This window comes from Cryptomeria japonica, chromosome 3, assembly GCF_030272615.1.
Source record: "Cryptomeria japonica chromosome 3, Sugi_1.0, whole genome shotgun sequence".
In the NCBI taxonomy this organism is placed as follows: domain Eukaryota; kingdom Viridiplantae; phylum Streptophyta; class Pinopsida; order Cupressales; family Cupressaceae; genus Cryptomeria; species Cryptomeria japonica.
Genome location: NC_081407.1, coordinates 911,257,166 through 911,278,704, shown reverse-complemented (window position 1 = coordinate 911,278,704; position 21,539 = coordinate 911,257,166). Strand labels below are relative to the sequence as shown.

Below are 21,539 nucleotides of genomic sequence, written 5' to 3'. Positions count from 1 at the left end.
AAAAGTTCCCTATAGAAACATTGATTAATCGAAGGCCAACGGGATTGGAAACTTGCCTGCTCTCAGCAATAACTTCAGTTTATCAGAAATATAAGGGAACTTGCTTTAAATAATTAGAAGCCCAATCTCTTGTTCTGTCCAATGTCAGAAACTATAGGGTTCCTTGAAGTTTGAAGGAAGCCTTTTTCTCCTCTTTCTTTCAAGAGATCAATATTTCATCACTTAAGCAAGATAAAATACCTGCAAAGGATCACAAAAATACTTGTTGATTTAGCATGTAAGAGCTTCATGCAATTTTATCAGACTGGCAAGGGCTGGCATGGTTTTAATCCAACCCAGATTGCATTCAAGACATTGTGTTACCCAATATGGGATCCCTGGAACAGGTTATAGTGATATATAAATAATACTTGAAAGTAGATTCGTTTCAGAAGGTGCTCTATGACTACCATAATAGGCAAAAATGCAAAAAGTAGAAGCATACAGAAAGCACAAGATTTCTTTCCTAGAATGGCTTACAGAATTTTGCTAAAGCTTCCGTGCAATGTAATCATTGGTAAATCCCTTCTGAGTGAGACTGATCAAAAAGCCTTATAGAATATGCAATTGACAGGTGACAAGCAAAAATTAGATCATTTGACAGTATGCCATCAACATGTGTCAAAAGAAAATTATGAAACAGATTTGAGACATGCCAAAGTCTTTGAATGAGATTGAATGTTGGAATTTTAGTGAGCTGCCCTGACTGTTATCCATGTGAATGGTAGAGATTTCAGTTGTGATGCAAGTAGAAGGATCGGCAGATGTATCTTGGTCTAAACTCTGATAATTGTACCAATCTATAGTTATACAGAATGCTAAATGCATACATACAATGTTGAGTAGCATAACCTATTAGTTTCGTATAAAAGGGTAGTAAATCCTATTGACCCAAAAGAAAAAGATAGTAATAATCCCATTAAATAGATAACAATCAAATTTTTCCCACTTCAGATGTTTTATTTAAGTTACTTGATCTATTTATTGAACATCTAATGTGGTCATACAAAGGAAAGAAAGTGTTTGAAATACCTTGGCATCTGCATGAAAGAACAGCACAACAATGTTTGGATCAATATGTAATGCAGATACAAGCTGCAAGAAGAGTAATAACGCAACAGATAAGAAGATTATAATGGCAAAAACATAGGAAAGAAGGAAAAATTCATGGATACTACCTGCAAACGAACAGCATCGGTGAGTACATTATCAGCACAATTCTCTAAATTTTCTCTTACAACTCTTTCAGTTTCAGATGACCAAAGAGCTCCGCTATTGGAGAAGTCAGTAACTGTTGCTCGCACAATGCACTGAACAGATTCAAATATTAATATCAGGTAGTCATTATGCAATACAAGCTTACTTCTGTATTACTTTTATGATAGTAAATACTCACTTATTAAACTACATTAGAAAATACGGAGTTAATCTATTCCAAGAAACAATGACATAGCAAAGATGCATCCTTCAGCAACAGCTAATAACAAACAATATTATTAAAAACATTAGTCATATATGATTAAGAACATCCTTCTAAGAAACACTTGTCATTCTATATCATGGTTTCTGAATCCAGCATGCTTATGTAAGATGAAAGGCTTGGTAGATGTAGGGAAGAAATTAACAACAAGAAAGCATGACCTACTTTGCTAATCAAGAAAGTGCCAACACTCAACCCCACTTTCTGAAAATTCTAATTAAACATTTGGCGACTTCTTTCGTCGGTAAAACTTGAATGTAAAGATAAACTACAAGAATGAAAACCAATTTGAATGAGCTCAGGAAATTATGTTGTTATTCTAGCATGTAAGAGAGTTTGTCAAGTTGAGATCAATAAGCACAAAAACAACAATTTTGTAAACTTGAAAATTTGCCCTCTATTTCATCTTGCATCTTACACTCCACTTTGAAGAATTTCTGTTAAATCTACCCTCGCACAGATTTCTCAAGGGTTGATCTACCTAAGATGTAAGAAATTTTAAAGAAATCATTCCAACATTTGAAAGTTGTGTAGTCTCAAGTTCAACTAGACATTTGCTAGGAAAATCCATCTTGTATCAGTTGCTTATAATGATATGCTACAATGGAATTGGCATAGAAATGAACCACTGTTAGAACTAGAGGGCAGACCAATGTTCCAAGAGGATGCACCCACCTACAGAAAACAAGTTGTTTCAAAGATAAGGCCATCCCCAAGACAATGGGAAGCCAGGGTGCATGCCCCTACTGCCCCCATTGCTGCCAATAGTCAAGAGATACCCCAAGGATGCCCTATAGAAGCACAAGACATCTCTAATGATAAGTTGCACAAGCTGTTAGATGTGAGAAAAACCCAACAATAGAGAAAATGCTGGATGATCGAAAAGGTGAAGCAGACATTGAAAAAAGAAAGCATAATCTACCGAAATTGTTCATTTCAACTAATACACAGTATTTGAAAAATGTATCAAGGAAGTGCATAATGCAAATCCCTACTAAATTTTGGCCTTCTGTTCAATATTTAGAATTATGTTCAGTTTTAAATTAATACTAATGTAAATATATATTAATATGCTTCTTTATTCTAGGAAGCAAAGAACTTTCTCAATCATCTAGAGTTAGTAACTTGATCAATAATATTGAAAGGAACAGATGTAAACATGATCTCTGGGTTGATATTACATTCAAAACATTGACATAGGACCAATCTTTTTACTACACATACTTGTCCTGATTCAGTACGAAGAGCAAGGAATCTCTCCCAGGAACCCAATTCCAACTTTTCAACACCATTCTTGATTGAAACCCAGTAAGCCAGTTCCTCACAACCAGTCAGAACCCAATTCAGGACTAATGATGATGAGTTTGCAAATGGCCTTCCAGATTGATGAATGCCAACTGCAGCAACACGAATTGTGCGACCGTTTGTCACAATGACTGGAGTTGCATGTATACGTCCTGCAACACGATCAGCCTGGGATGTAGCTTGTATGATAGCCAACGTGTTTGCTAGACAAGCAAGAACAAAATCAATAAGTTAATTCACCATTTTGCAACACTTGAGTTACAGGATCTTCCATCTGCTAATTCAAAACAGTGTCAAATCTCAAGAAACCATGATCATAGAAAACGACCTTAATGAGATACATAAAGTGCTTTGATACAGACCAGGTTCATCAGCAATCATGCTTATTGAAGACGGATAGCTGCACACAAGCAACAATTCAACCTCTGCCAAAGCTGGTAATGGGTGATTATCCCCAGCTAAATTACCACGTTTAAAAATCAGAGTCTGTCAAAGGAAAACAAGCAAAGAACTAACAATCAGACAGGGTACTAATGTTTGTCCCATGACTTTTCCAATAATAGCAAAGCTGATAAAGTAAAAGTCTGCATTTATTAAAAGTTGAGGATAAATATCAAACATGAAATTAAAGTAAGGCTATATTGTAAAACATACAAAGTTCCCCAGTGAAGTGCATAAAACCCAGTACATTCGCCCTCCACCATCACTTCTCTTAGTAACAATACCACTCGCTTTTGCAGAGGATTTTTCATCTGACGCTACTGCATTGTATGACTCAAAAAAATCTACTCCCTGTTGCCAATGCTCTGGTCCCCCATGCAGGAATATATTCATCCCACTTCCAGGAACAAGAAGTAGGTCATGCAAACATACATGATCTACACCCTGAACATCAGCAAGTGGATGTTCTAAAATGTCTTGATCAAATTTATAACCCCCGAATGCATTCCCATCCCCTGCTTGCTGAACAACTAGCTTATCATAGGCAGCAATGGTCCATGATGCCTTCAACAATGCTAAAGAATCAGAATCATCAAGTAATTCTTTGTCAATACCCATAATAGATGCATGCACAATAACTTTGCCTGCCTGAGAAGCATGTAATAATGTCCAGGCACATAAAGGACCATCAGAAGCTTGATTGTTTGCCATTTTCATTCCACCAATGGCATCCATTACTTTTAAGAAGCTCTGTTGACTTGTTCTGTTCAAAATATCAAAAGTATGCACTGCTCCAAAAACTTGCCACATGACAGAGTAGTTAAAAGCATCACACCTTGAATAGAAATGGCCTGGAAGAATAACATGACAGCAATTAAAGTTAACAATAAATGCATATCAGGTTATTTGCGAGCTTTTAAAAATTGTTCTACAAAATCTGTTGTTGAATATGGTAAAATCATAACAAAAAGTCTTAGGAGTTACCAAAGGTGTTTTTCAAAGTCACGGCAGCAGGGAGATGAGAACCAATAGCAGCCTCCACTGGTAAACCACCAAACATTGCCATAGAAGATGGAACTGAAACTTCAACCAGCACCTATGACAAAAGACAGAAAATTCCTTAACTAAATTCATTTTATCCAGAGAATTATCTTCAATCTGTTATAACTAGCAGCTGAGACAGCCAAATGATGAGCTATAAATTAAAAAACTTTGGAATACATTATTAACAACTAGAGCATTCCATGAAAATTACTTAGTTGGGTTTGATGATAAAAAAAATCAAATCAAAAGATTTAATATTTTTCCATGTGGAAAACATTTAAAGCAAAAGGATATTTGTTTTGGTTTTCCAGCAAAAGTGAACTGCCTAATTGAAACTAGCACATGATTCTGTAGCATAAGGAGTAAATTCAAACCATTCTACTTCAGAATCAAGTAAAATTGCACCATAGAAAACAACCATGTATTCAAAAAGTAAAATTATAATATACACTGATAGAAAAAGGAGAAAACAACTCAGAACACTGCAGTGAAAAAGAGCACAACTCTAAGCATGTCCATTCTTCAAGTATGAACAAGACAAATTAGGAAAAACATGAGAATGCTCTCTCCTTGATTTTTGGAACATGATCATATGGTCAATTGCACTCTACCATATTACTCGTATAGTAGTTAGAAGTCCTTCCTACTCTCCATTACACCATTACAGTAATAAATGAGAACGGCTAACTCCTCAACCACAAGGGGAACCCCTAAACTAATAGAAAGCAGGACTCCCAATTAAAGGAGAGAAGGAAGCATGTGCTGAGAAGCAAATTCGTTCCCAGCAGATCCAACACCACTGTTACTAGCTGTCAATGTTAGTGTTCATGATGATGCTAAGCTAGGCAGACCACAGCTCAAGAGAAGGTTCCGTACATTCTTGATCCTGACCTTAGCATTCAAGCTGCCACCTATATCAATTTTGTTTCCAATGCCCACCAGCTAATGTTGGTCATTCAATGCAAAAGAAAATTAAAACCAAGAGTAAAGGCTACAATTAAAATGGCACTATTCCACTACACAGCAGAATCGCACTTCATTATGCCACTGTCATATATCTGAAAGTATTCAAAATGTTTCATGTTTAACTAATATCTCCAAACTAAGTTAGGAAAACATACGAAAAACAGAGACAAGCTTCCACAAACACATGCCAATACACATTTATATTTGTATATGTGTATGTTGTGGTCAATTTTGTTTCCAATGCCCACCAGCTAATGTTGGTCATTAAATACTAAAAAAGAAAACTATAACCAAGAGTAAATGCTACAATTAAAATGGCACTATTCCACTACACACAGCACAATTGCACTTGATCATGCCACTGTCATATATCTGAAAGTTTTCAGAATGTTTCATGTTTCCCTCCAAAACAAGTTATGAAAGGGGCATTAAAAATAAACATGCATGGTATGGAGTATTAGGAATTTCATCCAGATAAATGATCTGGACATTTCAATCACTAATATTTATCTAAGTTACTGATTCGGGTACAGATACAGATACGGAATTGGGTACGGATTCGCAGAATCAGCAAAAAAAAAAAACAATTCCTTGGGTGCGGGTAAGGGTATGGGTACGTCCGTACACACACACACACATATATTTTAATTTTGCAAGGTTGGACTATCAAGTAGAAACTGCTACAGATCTAATCTTTACACTTTCGAAATCACGACAGCCATGAAGCCCATCAAAGCTACCTCCAATCATGCATAGGACACCTCTCAATGACACAGATCAGCACCACACTAACCCAGCAGTCTCCAAAGTCCAAACAGCCTGTAATTGCCAAGGATGGACAGGAAATAGGAGTGTCATAGGATTTCAGCCATACAAAAGGTCTGTAATTGTTGCAGGTCATAATAGTCACATAAAATCATCAGTAACTTCCTCCACTCTCAGCTAGAGCACCTCCCAAGGTTGCCAAATGAAACCAAAGACACCCAGCATTGTTCCAATACCATCAAATAGCAGAAGATTTCAACCCAGAAAACTGATCATTTGAATTTCAGTCATGCACCACTGAGAATGGTGCTGAATGACGGGCAGCTAGCTCTAATTATTTATAACCTTCAGAAACCTTCACTTGCTCAACAAGAAATTATCTGGAAATGTCAGAGAAACCCAGAGTCTGGGTGCCATTTTTGATGAAAGAGAAACCCAGAGTCCACAGAGGATCCACAGAGACCCAGCCGCCTGGGATGAACCCGGGTGGAATCTACGGGGAACCAGGCTCAGACCAGGACCCATAAGGAATCCGGACTAGGACCCAAGGCTAATGGGGAAGAATCAGTAACTTAGATATTTACACACCATGCAGAATTGTCACCACACACTATAAATACAATACTCATATCCACATCATTTCAATGATCGTGCGAAGGCCCACACGAGACACACTGCACAGAGAAAACCGCAGATAGGAAAGTTGGTAAATACATTCTACATGAGTTATGAGTTAAAAATAAAATGAAAACAGAGAAGAACCTCAAAAATATTAACCCATACATCTGCTGCAACAGAAAACACACCATACATGATAAAACAATTGTGCTGCAAATGATGAAAATCATATTTCTAAAAGTATTCAACATAATAAAACAAAAATGAGAACCACCCAATAAGTATGATTTCAAACATGTTCACCAGCATTGAACACACAACCATTTTATCGACTGTACCTCATCATAATTCAGTAAGTCGACAATTGCTACAACTTTTATGACTGCTTTACCAGGTCTTCCTGCATGCACCACACCCATTGCATTTACAGACACAACACTGCTGTCAGACGAATGCCACATATAGTCTTTTTGTGTTCCCCCACAACCTGCAAAATTAAAAATCAATCCACTTCAACCTACCTCCACTAAAAATATCTGTCAAGTAACATGGTATCACTGTAACAGATAACCACAACTTTCAAAATCAACATGCCAACCTCCTTTCACCACTAACTCAATTTCCTGATGTATTTCAGGAAACCAGGGAAGAAGTAAAGTTTTAAAGGCCTTATCCCTCTCAGAAAACTGAATCTCTACAGGCGCACAAACCTTCACTTCCTGTACAACTGAAAGAACCTGAAAATATCACTAACATTGACTTAGTCCTTCTGAAATAGGCACTAACACTTTAAGACATACACTTAGTTCTCAAACAAGCATGGATATTTTCAGTTTACTTTATAAAAGCCAAACTCATAAAAAGACAATTGAAAAGCTTCCAAAAGAAGACACAAGTCAACGAGTCATTTACCATCTCAGGTATTCCAGACAGTTTCAAGTCAGCTGTGTATTCATTTGCAGAATAATACCTAAGCGATGCAGTTAATTTACCCTGACCCTCAGAAATTGCATGGAGACGGCTACAGTTATGCCATCCGTGTTCAATTGCAACTTCATTAGGTATTGGAAAGGCATTCCAATGAGGAGAGTCACCAAAGTTTAGTTCCAAATGGTTACTCTGCAAATTTATAAACAAAAAGGAAACTAAAATTAACACAAATATCAACTAGACATCTAACAAGTAATGAAAAACAAAATGAGCTATAGCCAATAAGAACAGTGCATATTATTTAATAATTGATTGAATTGTATGATCATGAAATACAAAAATAAATCAAAGGCAATCTGAATTATCTACAATGTTCCATCTGTAACAACAATTACACTTGATAATTCTCACAGCAGTTATTATAACATTCCTTAAATAAATCACAACTCTGAATTAAACAAATCACAGAAATTATTACGGACTATTAAAAAATAGCAATGTCAGCGCCAAATAACAAATAGTGTAAAACAACGAATTAACAATTCCCTGCATATAGATGCTATGCCCTAAAACAAGATCTGCACTTGTTCATGCATTAGAGACTACCTTAACTAGAAACACTAGGAGGCCTTGTAAAAATATCACATTAGCTTCACATCACAACTGACACCTTAAAACTTGACTTTGATATACAATGGAAAAATCCTGATTCTCAAAAACTAGTGTCCATGCAAAAACAAAATTTCTGTTACTGACAAACCATCTAGGAAACAACAACTTGGGTTTCTTGCAATAGATCAGAATGACATGTTATTTACCAGGGTAGCACAAAACCCTGTGCTGCAATGTACCTTGCAGATTTCCCTGACCAAAGTTATTGTGATTCAATAGATCTGGCACACAAGGTTTTGATGGGATTTCCTCCAATGGTATCCATTTTAAGTAAACAGTAAGGTAGTAAATATTAGTTCGCCATCCAGTTACTAAAGTTCATGTGCAAGTTGCAAATACAGGTGAATGTTTGGCATTTTTAGCAGTGAGGATGACAAATTCATTGATGTGCTGGCACATTTTATTAAAGAAAAATATATAAATAAACTTCAAAAATCAGAATAAGAAGACATCTCCCAAACGGGATCATGAGGCACTGAATGACTTGAGAAGGTAAAAAATTGTGCTTCACTTGCAAAAAACCTTGGACCCCAAGTCCAAAATGTGCAACTAACGTGAAGTGCACCAAATTGAGTGGTATTCAGCACATGAAACACTTGCAGAAATTTCAGACCAGCAGGCTGACTCTGAGGAGCAAGAGGAAGAAAAGTCTTCACAAGAGTCGAAGAAAGAAGAAGAGAGTGACGACACTCTTGCCCAACTCTATAGTTTTCAGAAGAATGAGTCGTTCAGAATTTTAGAGTGCATAGGTTTCTTGGAGTGCAACATGTGGTGGCATTGATTGACACAGGTGCCACTCATAACTTTATTGATGACGAAGTTGTGACACGTAGGGGTCTTAAAACAGAGGATATGGATGTGTTCGTGGTGGGCATTCAGTGGTTGTGTTCCTCAGGAGAGATCACACTCAAGTTTCAGACCATGGATCTGAAATTAATATCAGAAGGGAAATCTTGTCTTAAGGGGAATGTCTAATGCAGGACCACGAGTTATCTCTTTCAAAAGCATGGAAAGGCTTTTCAGATGTGATCAAGTTGAGTGAGCAGCAATGTGTGATCATACCTACAGTTACAAAGGAGGAGGAGATCCTATCACCCAGAGATTCAAGCTTTGCTATCTAAGCAAAGCAAGGTTTTCAGTAGCATACCTCCAAGTAGGCCTCCTAAAAGAGGAATTGAGCAAGTAATAGAGTTAGAGGAGGATCCTAAAACCTTCATTACCACTCCTTACAGGCATCCTAAGCAACATAAGGATGCGATTAAAAAAGCAACTAAGGAGTTATTGGAGATTGGACACATCAAACCAAGTAAGAGTCCATTTGCTTTCGATTGTTTTGCTGAAGGACAATGTAATCATGCACATTTGCATTGATTACAAGGCCTTGAATAAGAAGGCAATTAAAAAATTGATATCACATCCCACGGATTGATGAGCTCATTCATGAGTTTCAGGAGTGATCTATTCCTCCAAGATAGACATGAGATCAAGGTATCACCAAATTCAGGTTAGATGGGAGGATATTGAGAAGAAAACCTTCAGATGTCGACTTTGAGTTTTTGGTCATGCCTTTTGGGTTGACCAAGGCCACTATCACTTTCTAGTCTTGCATGAATCCAATTTTCGACAAGCAGTTACATAATCTTGTTGTGATATTCTTCGACAACATATTGATTTTTAGCAAGACATGGGAGGAGCATTGAAGGCATTTTCATGAAGTTTTGGGCATTCTTAAGGCTGAATCCTTGTTGGCTAAGGAGTCTAAATGTGAGTTTGGAATGACGAAGCTTTTGCACCTTAGCCATATAATCAGCTCAAAGGGAGTTAGTGTTGATGCAGAAAAATCAAAGCAATTCTCGATTGGCCTTCACCCACAAATTTTACACAATTTAAGGATTTTTTTAGGTTTTGTGGTTTCTATACAAGGTTTGTCAAAGGTTTTCCAAAGTTGGCAGCCCCACTCACAAATTTGACCAAGAAGGGGGTCTTTATATGATCTGAATCAATGAAGAAATCATTTGATAATTTCAGAACTGTTGATGAGCACATAACCCGTTTTAGCTATTCCAGAATTCTCCAAGCCTTTTGAGCTTGAATGTGATGGTTGAAGTGATCATATAGGTGTTGTTCCAATGCAAAATAAGCACCCAATTGCTTATGAAAGTAGGAAGTTACAAGGTGGAGAGAAAAGTTATTTGATTTATGACAAGGAGATGCTTGCCATTATGCATGCATTGGCTAGATTCAGGCAATACCGCGTGCGGGTTAAGTTTATTGTTAAAACGGATCATAACAGCCTCAAATACTTCCTCAATCAGAAGGCTCTTAACGATAGGCAACAGAAGTGGGTAAGTAAACTTCAAGCTTACAATTTTGACAATGAATATGTCAAAGGGGAATGTAGTGGCTGATGCATTGTCAAGAAGGCCACATTTGTGTTCATTAGCTGAGATTGTGGCAAATTAGAAGGATCAAATCCTTGCTGAATATGCCATGAACACCCTTGCCAACAATATTTTGGATGGCTCCTTGCTTGATGATAGGTATAAGGTAAGAGATGAGCTTATATTTTATAAGGAAACGATCTTGCTGGTTCCTGAATTGAGGCTCAAGTTGAAGGTTTCAAAGACATTTCATGATGTTTCTATAGCTAGCTGCTCAAGTTTCTATAAAACATGGAGGCAGATTCATGAAATATTTTCTTGGAAAGGGCTTAAGAATGAAATCCTTAAGTATGTTCAAGAGTGTCCTACGTGCCAACAGAAAAAAATAATTATACTTATCCTGCTAGTTTTTTGCACCCCCTGCCCATTCCCAATCAACAATGGGAAAGTATCTCAATGGATTTCATTACAGGGCTTCCCAAGGTGCAAGGGAAGGATTGCATATACATGGCGATGGATAGATTGATCAAACTTGCTCATTTTATGCTATTTCAGCAAGGTTTATAGCGGTATAGGTCACAGACTTGTTCTTTAGCGAGGTATTCAAGTTACAAGGGATGCCAAAATACATAATTAGTGACAAGGACAGCAAGTTCATGAGTTTGTTTTGGCAAGAGTCATTTGAAATGAGTGAAACTGAATAGACCCCTAGCACTAGTTACCACCCACAAACATATGGGCAAACTGAAATTATTAACAAATGGGTGAAAGGGTACCTAAGTAACTATTTTTTAGGACAGTTAAAAGCATGGGTTAAATGGTTGCAAATGGGAGAGTAATGCTATAACTCTACCTATCACATGACCATTAAAACATCTCCATTAACGGCGTTGTATGGGTATGAGGCTCCTAGCTCCCTTGTTTTGTTATTCGGTGACAGCAGAGTGCCTAAGACCAAAAACTTATTGTAACAGAGTCGGGATATCATGAGATCTTCAATAGTTAACATTCAACATGCTCAAAATCAGCATAATTTGTATACAGACCAGCACCATATTGAGTGTGCATTTGAGATGTATGACATAATTTACTTACATGTGCAGCCTTACAAACAGTACACACTCAAGAAGAGTGAGTCGAAGAAGTCAAAGCCACTGTTTTGTGGGCCATTCAAGATCTCCAAAAGGATTGGAGAGGTGGCATATGAGATAGAACTACCCAAGAGTAGCAAGGTGCATGATGCTTTCCACGTATATCACCTCAAGGAGGCACTTGGGCATAATGCGGTTCCTTATTCAAAGTTACCTCCTTTGGATGAGAAAGGTAAATTGGTGTTGATTCCAAAAAGCGTACTCTTTGGAAGAGGACTATCCGAGACTATTTGGTGAAGTGGAAAAAATTGCCAGTGACGGATGCTACTTGGGAGAGTGAGCAAAATTTATAGGATCCTGATTCGCAATTGCTTGGGGACAAGAAATTAAGGGAAGGGAGGACTGTAATGTCCCCTTCTCAAACCTAGTCAGATAGTGTTTCTTCTTAGCCTAAACCTAGGTTCCTGTAGGCTATTTGGTGGTGGTTTCTTAGACAGCTCAATTTTTTATTTTTGGGTTTTTGACAGCCGAGTTGGTGTTCAATTGGTGTCTACTTGGTTGCAATGCTCATTTTAGCATTTTGAACCTTCTTGGTTGTTCTCTAGTGTTTTTGGAGAACACTACTATTTATAATATGTGCTCACTTTTGGCACCAGACAATATTCTTCAAACTCAATTATGTCTCAGCATGAATTGTTTCCATTTCTACTTGTCTTGATGAACTTTCCACAAGGTGGTTGGTATTATTTTAATATTTGCAGTAAAGTAATAAAGTGGCGTTTAATCATTCCCTTCAGTGTCTAAATAAAATGAAGTGATATGCTCCCCAAGTTGAACGCTTAGGAAAATGTAATATGGAGACTTAAGTTGTTTAAAATATTAAAAAGTCCTCATGAGGAAAAATAAAATATTTTAAATTTTAAATGCCCTATTCTCCTCCAAGTCTATATAAGGGGATTTTTGGCTCTCATTCTCTCATTCAGAGTTTGCACACTGAAAGAGATGTCAGAATAAACAAAGGAGTTCTTCCGGGAATTGTTGAGGATGAAAACCCCTTCAATCTCATTAGTTTCGGTGGTGAGAAATCCACCATAGCTGGTAACATGTTTTCACTTAGAAAACACAATGGTTTTAATGAAGATTTTGGATTTTGGGGTTTCATGAAATGAAGATTTTTAAGGTAAACTGATTGTGAGCTTCAGTGATTATTGGCATTGGATTTCTGGGGTTTTGGTGCTGTTTTTTCAAGAGTTGCAAGTTCCTTTCTTGGCCTGGTTGTACATCTTCAGTGAGCAGGCTAAACCCATCATTTTGCACGCCAAGATTAGGTGAAATGATAAAAATTTTAGGGTATCTTTCTGAAAGTTCCTTGACTGCTAGGTGACCAGACTGGACCAATTTTGAGGCAGAAAATAGCAGAGTTTAAATTTATGAAGAGTTTGAACACCTACAGCAAGCCGTAAAATTGCCCTGGTGGGGGTGTGTGAGTTCAAAAGGCCAAACACCTTGTGAACAATTTATTAGCCAGTAGAAGGCATCCAGCACTTGGGAAGACAATTAAACTAATTTCAGTTCGTCCTTGTTTGATTTGGAGGGGTTATGAGGTGATATCTGCTCAGTCGCACCTGTCTTTGGTGCCTAGATCCGACCTGCACCTATGCTGGACTGCTCTGACTCGCTTGGAGGTCCTTTCTCTTCATTCTCTTCAGTGTTATATAGGCCGGAATTCCCATTTTGATTGGTGGTACTTGGAGAGTGAGCAAGGTGAAGACTTGAAGGTAATCTTAGATGGTTGTTTGCAGACTGTAATAGAGTTGTAGCAGACCTGTCCTCTTTAAATGTGTGTTATCAGACCTTTGGTGTTTCATGTTGGTGTAAGTATTGAGGTATTTAACTTGAGTTTATGAAAGAGCTATGTATGTTGTGCAATGAGGAATCTATTTTAATATTGATGCGTTGAGATTATATATTCGCGTGATAAAAAGGTATGCTGCTAGTCTTCTAAATAGATCATTCTTGTATGTTGTACAATAATCATTCAGATTTATGACAGCAGTATATAATCTATTGCAAGTTTGGTTGTTGATATTATTGCCACAAAATTTCAAAAATATTGGGGGGTGTTATTACACCTACATGGCCTCTTCACTAGTAGCATGTCTCACTTCACATTTGAATGCTTGTGTTCATCTTTGACAGAGCATGACTCTCTTCACATTAAAATACTTTTGTAAATCTCCAACAGAAGCATTTGAAAGGGAAAGGACAGATATGGATGGTGTTCATACAGCGCAAGGCAATGCTCTCATACCGAATCAAAATGAGAATTGGAGTATTCAACAAGCAATTGTTTACTGATGTGGAAGTTGACCATATAAACAAGGAATAGTTGGTTACATTCTAAACTGATGATGGGGACTCCCATACACAAACACGTGCTCTCTTACACCATATGAGGGTTAATCCACCCAACATTCATACATAGCATAACAAATAGAATAATTCAGAAAATTGCAAGAAATAACTTGCCTTCTATTTCTCAAACAAATGAAAATTTACACATGCTTTTCTATTTCAATAAAAGGAAATACACATTCTTCAATAACAAAATATTAGCCACTCAAGCTTTGCAAGCTGGAGCTACAAGCTATTCTTCTACACCCCTTAGCTACCACTCCTCTTTATCTTTGATAAGAAGAACAAAACTCTAAATACTTAAACCTCTATCCCAATTCCATATTTTAGTTCTTTTATGCCTCTAGAACTTCTCACCCCCTCTAAGAGAGCAACACATGGCAATCAAGAAATGCACCACATAGCCAAGAGACCACCTAAACAAGTGTCTTTTCAATTTTCCCAAGTGGGTGCCTAAAAAAGGTATATTTTCCCTTTTTTATGTAACCATTCAATAAATATGAGTGCCCCTTCCTTGTTCCCACGCCCGAAAGGGTATTTTTATGATTTTTGCATTATAAATGATAGAAAAAGATGTCCTTTCTTGAAAATTACAATTTCCATTGAACATAGTGTTGTCGGCATAAATTGCCTATTGTTATGTTTGATAATATTTGTTATCCGACAAGGTATTAATTAATTGTATTGAGTGGGTTGTCAATCTCGGGTAGTTATGTGTCGGTTGGTTGACAGTTGTGTACCTCTCGGCAACCGTCGGGTCCTTTAAATATGTCATGTACTGTCAAGGAAGTGGCATGGTATTGTCGTATCTATTGTAATCCTTGGCTGACCAAACCATCTTTGGTCTCTTCTCTGTAATAATTTAATGTGTGAATAAAGATATATTTTATTGTCGTGTCTGGTATGCATTGTCATGTAAATTATTATTTCCTGTATTTAATTTGCCAGTTGTAGCGATAAACATTTTGGCATCGTTGCCTTAAAAGAAATCGGGTCAGCCTTGAGTGATTCATGTCCGTAGATCCCATCAAACGTGAGAAGAGGCCGCAGGGTGGTCAAGACCAAGGGATTAGGTGATCTACCAACCCTCAGCCGGAGGGAGCATAGCGACAAGTCGAATCCTGGAAGTACTCGGAGTGTTGGGACGCTGGAGGTGGACATGTAGAGGACGCATGCGTGTCTGAGAGTGCAAGGAAAGCACCGGAACGTAGCGGTTGAAACAGTTCACTCAAGTCTGACACATCTGGAAGTACTCAAAGTGATGGGGACGCTGAAGGTGGACGTGTAGAGGATGCCTACGTGGCCGAGAGTGCAAGGAAAGCACCAGAACGTAGCGGTCAAAACAGTCCACCCAGGTTCGACACACAAGGTGAATACACATGTATCTTCCAAGTGAAAACAATGTTGAACACCCAGGAGAAGCAGAAACTGCCGAAGTTCACAGGAGATGGGTCGGAAGATCCGGTACGGCGTTGCAAAACATGCATAACCATTTGGGAGGCAAATGGCCAAGATGACAAGGACTACTGGCTAAAGGCATTTCCTGCCACCCTTCGGGGGATCGCCATTGACTGGTACACAGACCTCTACGCCCAGCACAAGACGAGATAGAGTGATCTGAAGAGGGCGTTCCAAGAGGAATCCAAACTCTTGAGGGATGATAATGAGATCGTGGCCGAAATTTATAATACTAAGCAAGGGAAAAATGAGAGTGTACACACTTACAACCGTAGCCTCAAAGAACTGTTGAACAGGATGGAAAACCAGCCAGCCGACGGATTGAAGAAGAGGTGGTTCACGGAGGGATTGGTAGCCTCACTGCGCAAGAAGATGAAAGTAGTGCCTCCGTTCTCATACGCCGATGCGTACAATCGAGCAATGGACATCAAGAGTGAAAATAAAACCTCCTCCCAAGAGACGAGGAAGACCGATGATGATGAAAGCACCGAAGGTAGCAGTGACGAAGAATCCAAAACCGTACGAGCACTTCGATGGGATATGTTGAGAATGATGAAAGAATTGAAGGCTAAGAAAGGAACCAGCAATGAAGGTAATGAACTATGGTGTATTGAGTGCAAAAGGGAGGGGCACACAAAAGGTAATTGTCCTAGAAATATGTTTTGTGAAATTTGCCAAGTGTTGGGGCAATCAATCAAAGCATGCCCGTACAATTTGAAGATGAGAAGTACACAAGTACTCTTCACACAGGGAGAGTCCAGCCCATCGAAATCACAGAATGTATCGCCAAGTGGTTATGGAAATCAACGAGGGCGAAACCAAATACAATACGACTCCAGAGGACGTCCTATCATACAATGTCGGCAATGTACTGAATGGGGACACTTTGCAAGAGACTGCCATAACAAGAAAGACAACATACAATTATTGTGCAAATGGTGTGGACTAGGTAACCATGAAGACACCAACTGCCCGAATCAGAAGGGTATTAATATGCTGGACGTGGAGGAACAAGAGGACGTAGTTTTGGCAATCACAAGAGCACAAACAAAGAAGGCAATGAATTCAAACTCTAGTATGGAAAAGGAACAAACTGAAGTAGAACAAGTGTTGGAGAAGGAACAAGTAACTTCCAATGGAACTGCAAGTATGTCATTGCGGGAGTCAAAGAAGAACATAGTCCGGCAGGTGCTACAAACAACCATACCCATCAAGGTGGTAGACCTTCTTCAAACTATGCCGCAACTGAGAATGGCAATTGCCAACACAGTCAGTGACGACACAGTCATCCAAAAACAATGTAAGCCACACGAGGAGGAACTGACAAGAAAACCATCAGCCAAAGGGAATGAGTCCAGTGATCCAATGTTGTTGACGGTGAACATCGGGAGGAAGCCGACGGTCGTCCAAATGGAAATAATGGGGAAGAAGTTGACAAAGACCATTGTCGATGGAGGCTCGGGAGTAAATGTACTGCCAGAAGACACATGGAAATGTCTGGAAAAGCCGAATCTTTGGCCGCCAAGCTTCCAGTTGGTAGGTGCCGACCAGCACGGCATCCAGCTATTGGGAACATTGATGGCACAAAAAGTAATGATTGGGACGCAACAATTTTTCTTGGACTTTGTAGGTGCCGACCAGCACGGCATCCAACCATTGGGAACATTGACCGCACAAAAAGTAATGATTGGGACACAACAATTTTTCTTGGACTTTGTAGTCATCCGGTTACAAAAGAAGGCGTACGATGCACTCCTCGAGAGGGGATGGTTGATTACTGCCAAGGCAAATCATAACTGGAAGCGAAACACACTCTCGATCGAGAGTGACGGGAGGAAGCACATCATTGACTTGAGGAACTAGGCGGTGAGTGAAGAACTGGCACCCTCGGACTTTGAGTCCGAGGGTGGAGAGTTAGGTATGGACAAAGGGAGGAAAGGCATGAAACCCAACGATGAAGCAGTGCTCGAACTGGAAGATTGCTTTGAGGATCATACGAGTTCTCTTAATGGATTATTTCACTGGCAAATGGAGGATTATGAAGTCTTCCACCCCGACTGTAACATGCTACAAATTGGTGAAATTGAGGAAGTGTAAAGTCCAATAGGCTCGAAGGAATTGTATGGGGTTAGGCCATAGGAGAAGGAGAAAAAAAGTTGCAGGAATAATGAAGCACGTCATCTGTATGCTATAGGGGGGTTGTGTTGACGTGGCTAAAATCACATTGCTATGACTCCATCCAGCCAACGCATAATAGAATGTACTCGTTAAGTATCCTATCCTCTCTTGAGATAAGGAAATCCCTAATGTTGTTTTTAATTGATCGATGGGGACGACCTCAAGGTTTCGATTGTCAGGTCTTGACTGCAGGATAGCTCAACGGTCGATGTGTTTTGTTGGGAGCACAAGGGGACTTACGTTTTGCAACAAGCTGGTCTGCTGCGATTCTCGAACTCGGAAATAAAAGCAAAAGAGAAGGGTTCAAGAATCCTAAGGACAAGGGTGATAACAGTTGATGCAGAGGGTAGACAGATTTCGATAAACCAATTCTTGTTTTGCCAGAGACAACCTCACAACTAGACAAGAACAGTGCAAGCTCCAAGGGATGAAGGATTTTCAGATCGAAGACACTTGTTTTAGGCACCCAATTCTGGCACAGCCTAAGACAAACACCTGCAGTTGAACTCAGCACAGTTTGAGTTCAAACTAACCATGCACGGTGACCTACAATCAGCAGACCCCCAATAGTATGAACCAGAAATGCATCAAATACCCCTCCACACTTCACCATTAAAATCCCTACACTCTAAAATTAACCAGCCTAAAAGAAACCATGCAAATAGACTAAAACAAAGACAACAAACACCATATTTCAATGTTCATATATTTGCTTCAGTTGCTATTACAACAATTTCTGCAGCATCTCTATGCTATGCCTAAAATCTAACCTATTCTAACTCTAAAATCTAACTACAAAATTCTAACCCTTTACAAAAGAAAGGCCTCTGCCTTTATTGAATTTACAATTTTGAATCGAAGGGCAAGATTGACTACATCTAAGGGCTGCAACCTGCCATCCAGAAGCTGGCAGCCTTAACCCATGCCCATTAAACTCTCAATCATCTATCCAACCACTATCTCAACCACCTGCAACTGTCTGGATTCAATTTGAGTCTATCCAGTAGTTGGACAAAATTGTCCACAACTGACCTGTTTCCCTTTGTTTCAAAATATCTTGAGTGGGGCCCATAGGCAGTTTTACAATAAAACAGTTTCACTTTTCAGAAACTGAACTTCTAGAATTAAATCTAGTTGTGTATTTCTCGAGAATGCATAGACTTGCCGCATTCGGAGTGTTCTTCAGTCTTTGGTCCTGATGGTGGACTTCAGCTTTGTGGTCTGGTGGCACAGCGACACGCTTCCCAATGCTCGGTACAGATCTCGCGCTCCTGCAACACGTTCCTGCATCTTCTTCTTCAGCTTTTAGCACCTGGCTCTTTGACATTTCAGACCTTCTCCTGGTTCTTCGGGACAATGCCTTTGACCTGCGAACAATCAATCTCACCTTAATAAATCAATTTAAAAAATTAAAATTAATTTGACAAACATTAAATTTTAACGTTTGGCTCAAGAAGCTCTTTGTGAGATGAATCTTTAAATGCTTTTCGCTTGATAGAGGTGAAATGTGAGATTTTATTTTAAATGCTCATTTGCTTGTTTGAAACCTCTAAGCATTTATTGAATTTCGGCCTATGAGGATTTCGACTTATTAGATCTTCGGCCAAAAAGGCCTTTTGCAAAGTTATTAAAACACCTCTCTTCTAACATCTTCACGATTTCGGCCTAAAAGGCCATTTTGCCAAATTTTAAGTGATTTCGGCCTAAAAGGTGTTTTTACAAACTTTAAGTGATTTCGGCCTAAAAGGCCTTTTTGCAAACTTTAAGTGATTTAGGCCTAAAAGGCCTTTTTGCAAACTTTAAGTGATTTCGGCCTAAAAGGTTTTTTTGCAAACTTTTAAGTGAAAACGACTTTACTTCTCATTTTTGTGTTTTCGGGTTAGAAGGTCATTTTCGGCCCAAAAGCATATTTTCACGATTTTAATGATTTTCAGGACTTACGACATTTTCGGTGATTTAACTATTTTGCGAGATTTTCAAAGGGCATGAAACTTCCGAACTTTATCCTTTGCTCATTCTACTAAGCGAAATTGGGTTTCTAAGGCAACTCACGCGAGGTTTACTTCAAAGCATTGAACGCTTCTTTCATTTCTCTCCTACTATGTGGGCAGACCAAACTCAAAACTAGGGTCCCTGTCAATGACGGGGAGGGTGTGCTATACGCACAACACGTTGTATGAGAGAAGGTTGTACAAGTTGAAAGCACATTATCCGTACAACAAATCCGTACGGAATTTGGAAGCACACCATTTACCTCAAAAGGATCCGTACGCCCTGTGGAATACTACCCAAGAAGAGTTTTGTACCACAAATTCGTACAGATGTGAAATTCAGAAAAGCCACACAGACAAACCGTACATTGGCAGGGTTTGGGTTGGACGAAGAGAATAAGGCTCAACCCGTACAAAGGAGTCCGTATGGAAGGAGACACGAAGGCAAGTAAAGACCAAGACAACATCACATCAAACTGCCAGGAGGGAATCACCGTGCGGACATCAAACTGCCATGAGGGAATCACCACCGTATGGACATCAAACCGCCATGAGGGAATCACCACCGTACGGCCACCTTCTCCTTGCCACGTACATCACCTCATAATCGTACGTCCAACTGTAGGACATAATTGTGGAATAATCGTACAGACCTCACGACAGTCATTGCTTTGTATTGTACAACTTTCAGCTCATTCCGTATGGCATGGCAAGTTCATTCATCTCGTACGGTATCACAGGTGCATTCCTTTCGTATGGCACCTAGTGCACCGTTCCCTATTGCCAACGCACATTTCGAAGTTCCAAGGAGTTATTGTCGTACGTCAATTCCATCACGTATGGACATATCATATTGCCCACACCGTACGGAGGATACTTCATCTCGTACCGACAAAGCCTATTGTTGACACCGTACGGCCAGAGTATTTCTTTTGCATCGTACGACAATGGTTGCATCTTGTACAGGAACACCAATCAGTCGTACATCATCAACCTCAGCCTACGTGTGGAGTTTTCATCGTGTCATATATGGTACAATCCTCTCAATGCCATCGTTCCGTACAGCAAAGTAGTTTCTTCACAACATGTTGCAGATGTTGGTTAAAGCTCTTTTTTGGCTTCATCAGCATTGTTTTTGGCGTCTTAAAAAATCACGGAAATCATGTGCACCATGGAGTTCCGTGTGGTTTTGAAGGTTGCAATTTGGTATTTTTGGCACTGCCCCAAGACCCTACGAGGGGCGCTGCCCCTCGACCCCACAAGGGGCGTGTTGACGTGGATGAAATCGCATTTGCTGCAAACTCCATACGGCCAACGCAGAATAGAATAGCCAACTGATTATCCTACTCTCTCTTGAGATAAGGAAGTCTCTAATGCTGTTTTTTAAGTTTGATCAAAGGAGACTACCTCAAGGTTTCTTTTGTCAGGTCTTGACTGCGGGATCTCTCAGTGGCTTGATGTGTTTTTGCTGGAAACACAAGGGGGCTTACGTTTGATTGGTAATTCTATATACGAATTCCCAGGGACCTCTTTTGGTTTTCTTTCTTTTCAGGTGATGTTGGTTAATTTGAAGCTGATTTAGCAAGACTGCAGATTTCTAAAAAAGGGGGGATAAAATTGGGAGGAAAGAAAGGAAGGGTAGGGAGAAAAAGAACGGTAAATGTTAACTAGGACAACAGATTTACTCAAGCAGACAGACACCTCCGGGAAACCAAATCAAGCATCATCAGTCATTCAGACACAATGTTTGCATAAACTCAGTGCA

The 21,539-nt window shown here is 39.2% G+C and overlaps 1 protein-coding gene across 1 annotated transcript in view; it reads right to left on the bottom strand.

The window, feature by feature from the left end:
- The window catches only part of LOC131071561 (nuclear pore complex protein GP210), a 261,149-nt gene that overhangs the window by 142,351 nt on the left and 97,259 nt on the right, over positions 1-21,539 (bottom strand). Inside the window, exons 6-14 of the mRNA XM_058007476.2 lie at positions 7,571-7,777; positions 7,257-7,395; positions 6,997-7,145; positions 4,250-4,361; positions 3,479-4,116; positions 3,187-3,310; positions 2,744-3,027; positions 1,218-1,349; positions 1,072-1,134 (exon numbers count right to left, since the gene is read on the bottom strand). Coding sequence (XP_057863459.2) covers positions 1,072-1,134; positions 1,218-1,349; positions 2,744-3,027; positions 3,187-3,310; positions 3,479-4,116; positions 4,250-4,361; positions 6,997-7,145; positions 7,257-7,395; positions 7,571-7,777 — 1,848 coding nt within the window. The remainder of the gene's footprint in view (positions 1-1,071; positions 1,135-1,217; positions 1,350-2,743; positions 3,028-3,186; positions 3,311-3,478; positions 4,117-4,249; positions 4,362-6,996; positions 7,146-7,256; positions 7,396-7,570; positions 7,778-21,539) is intronic.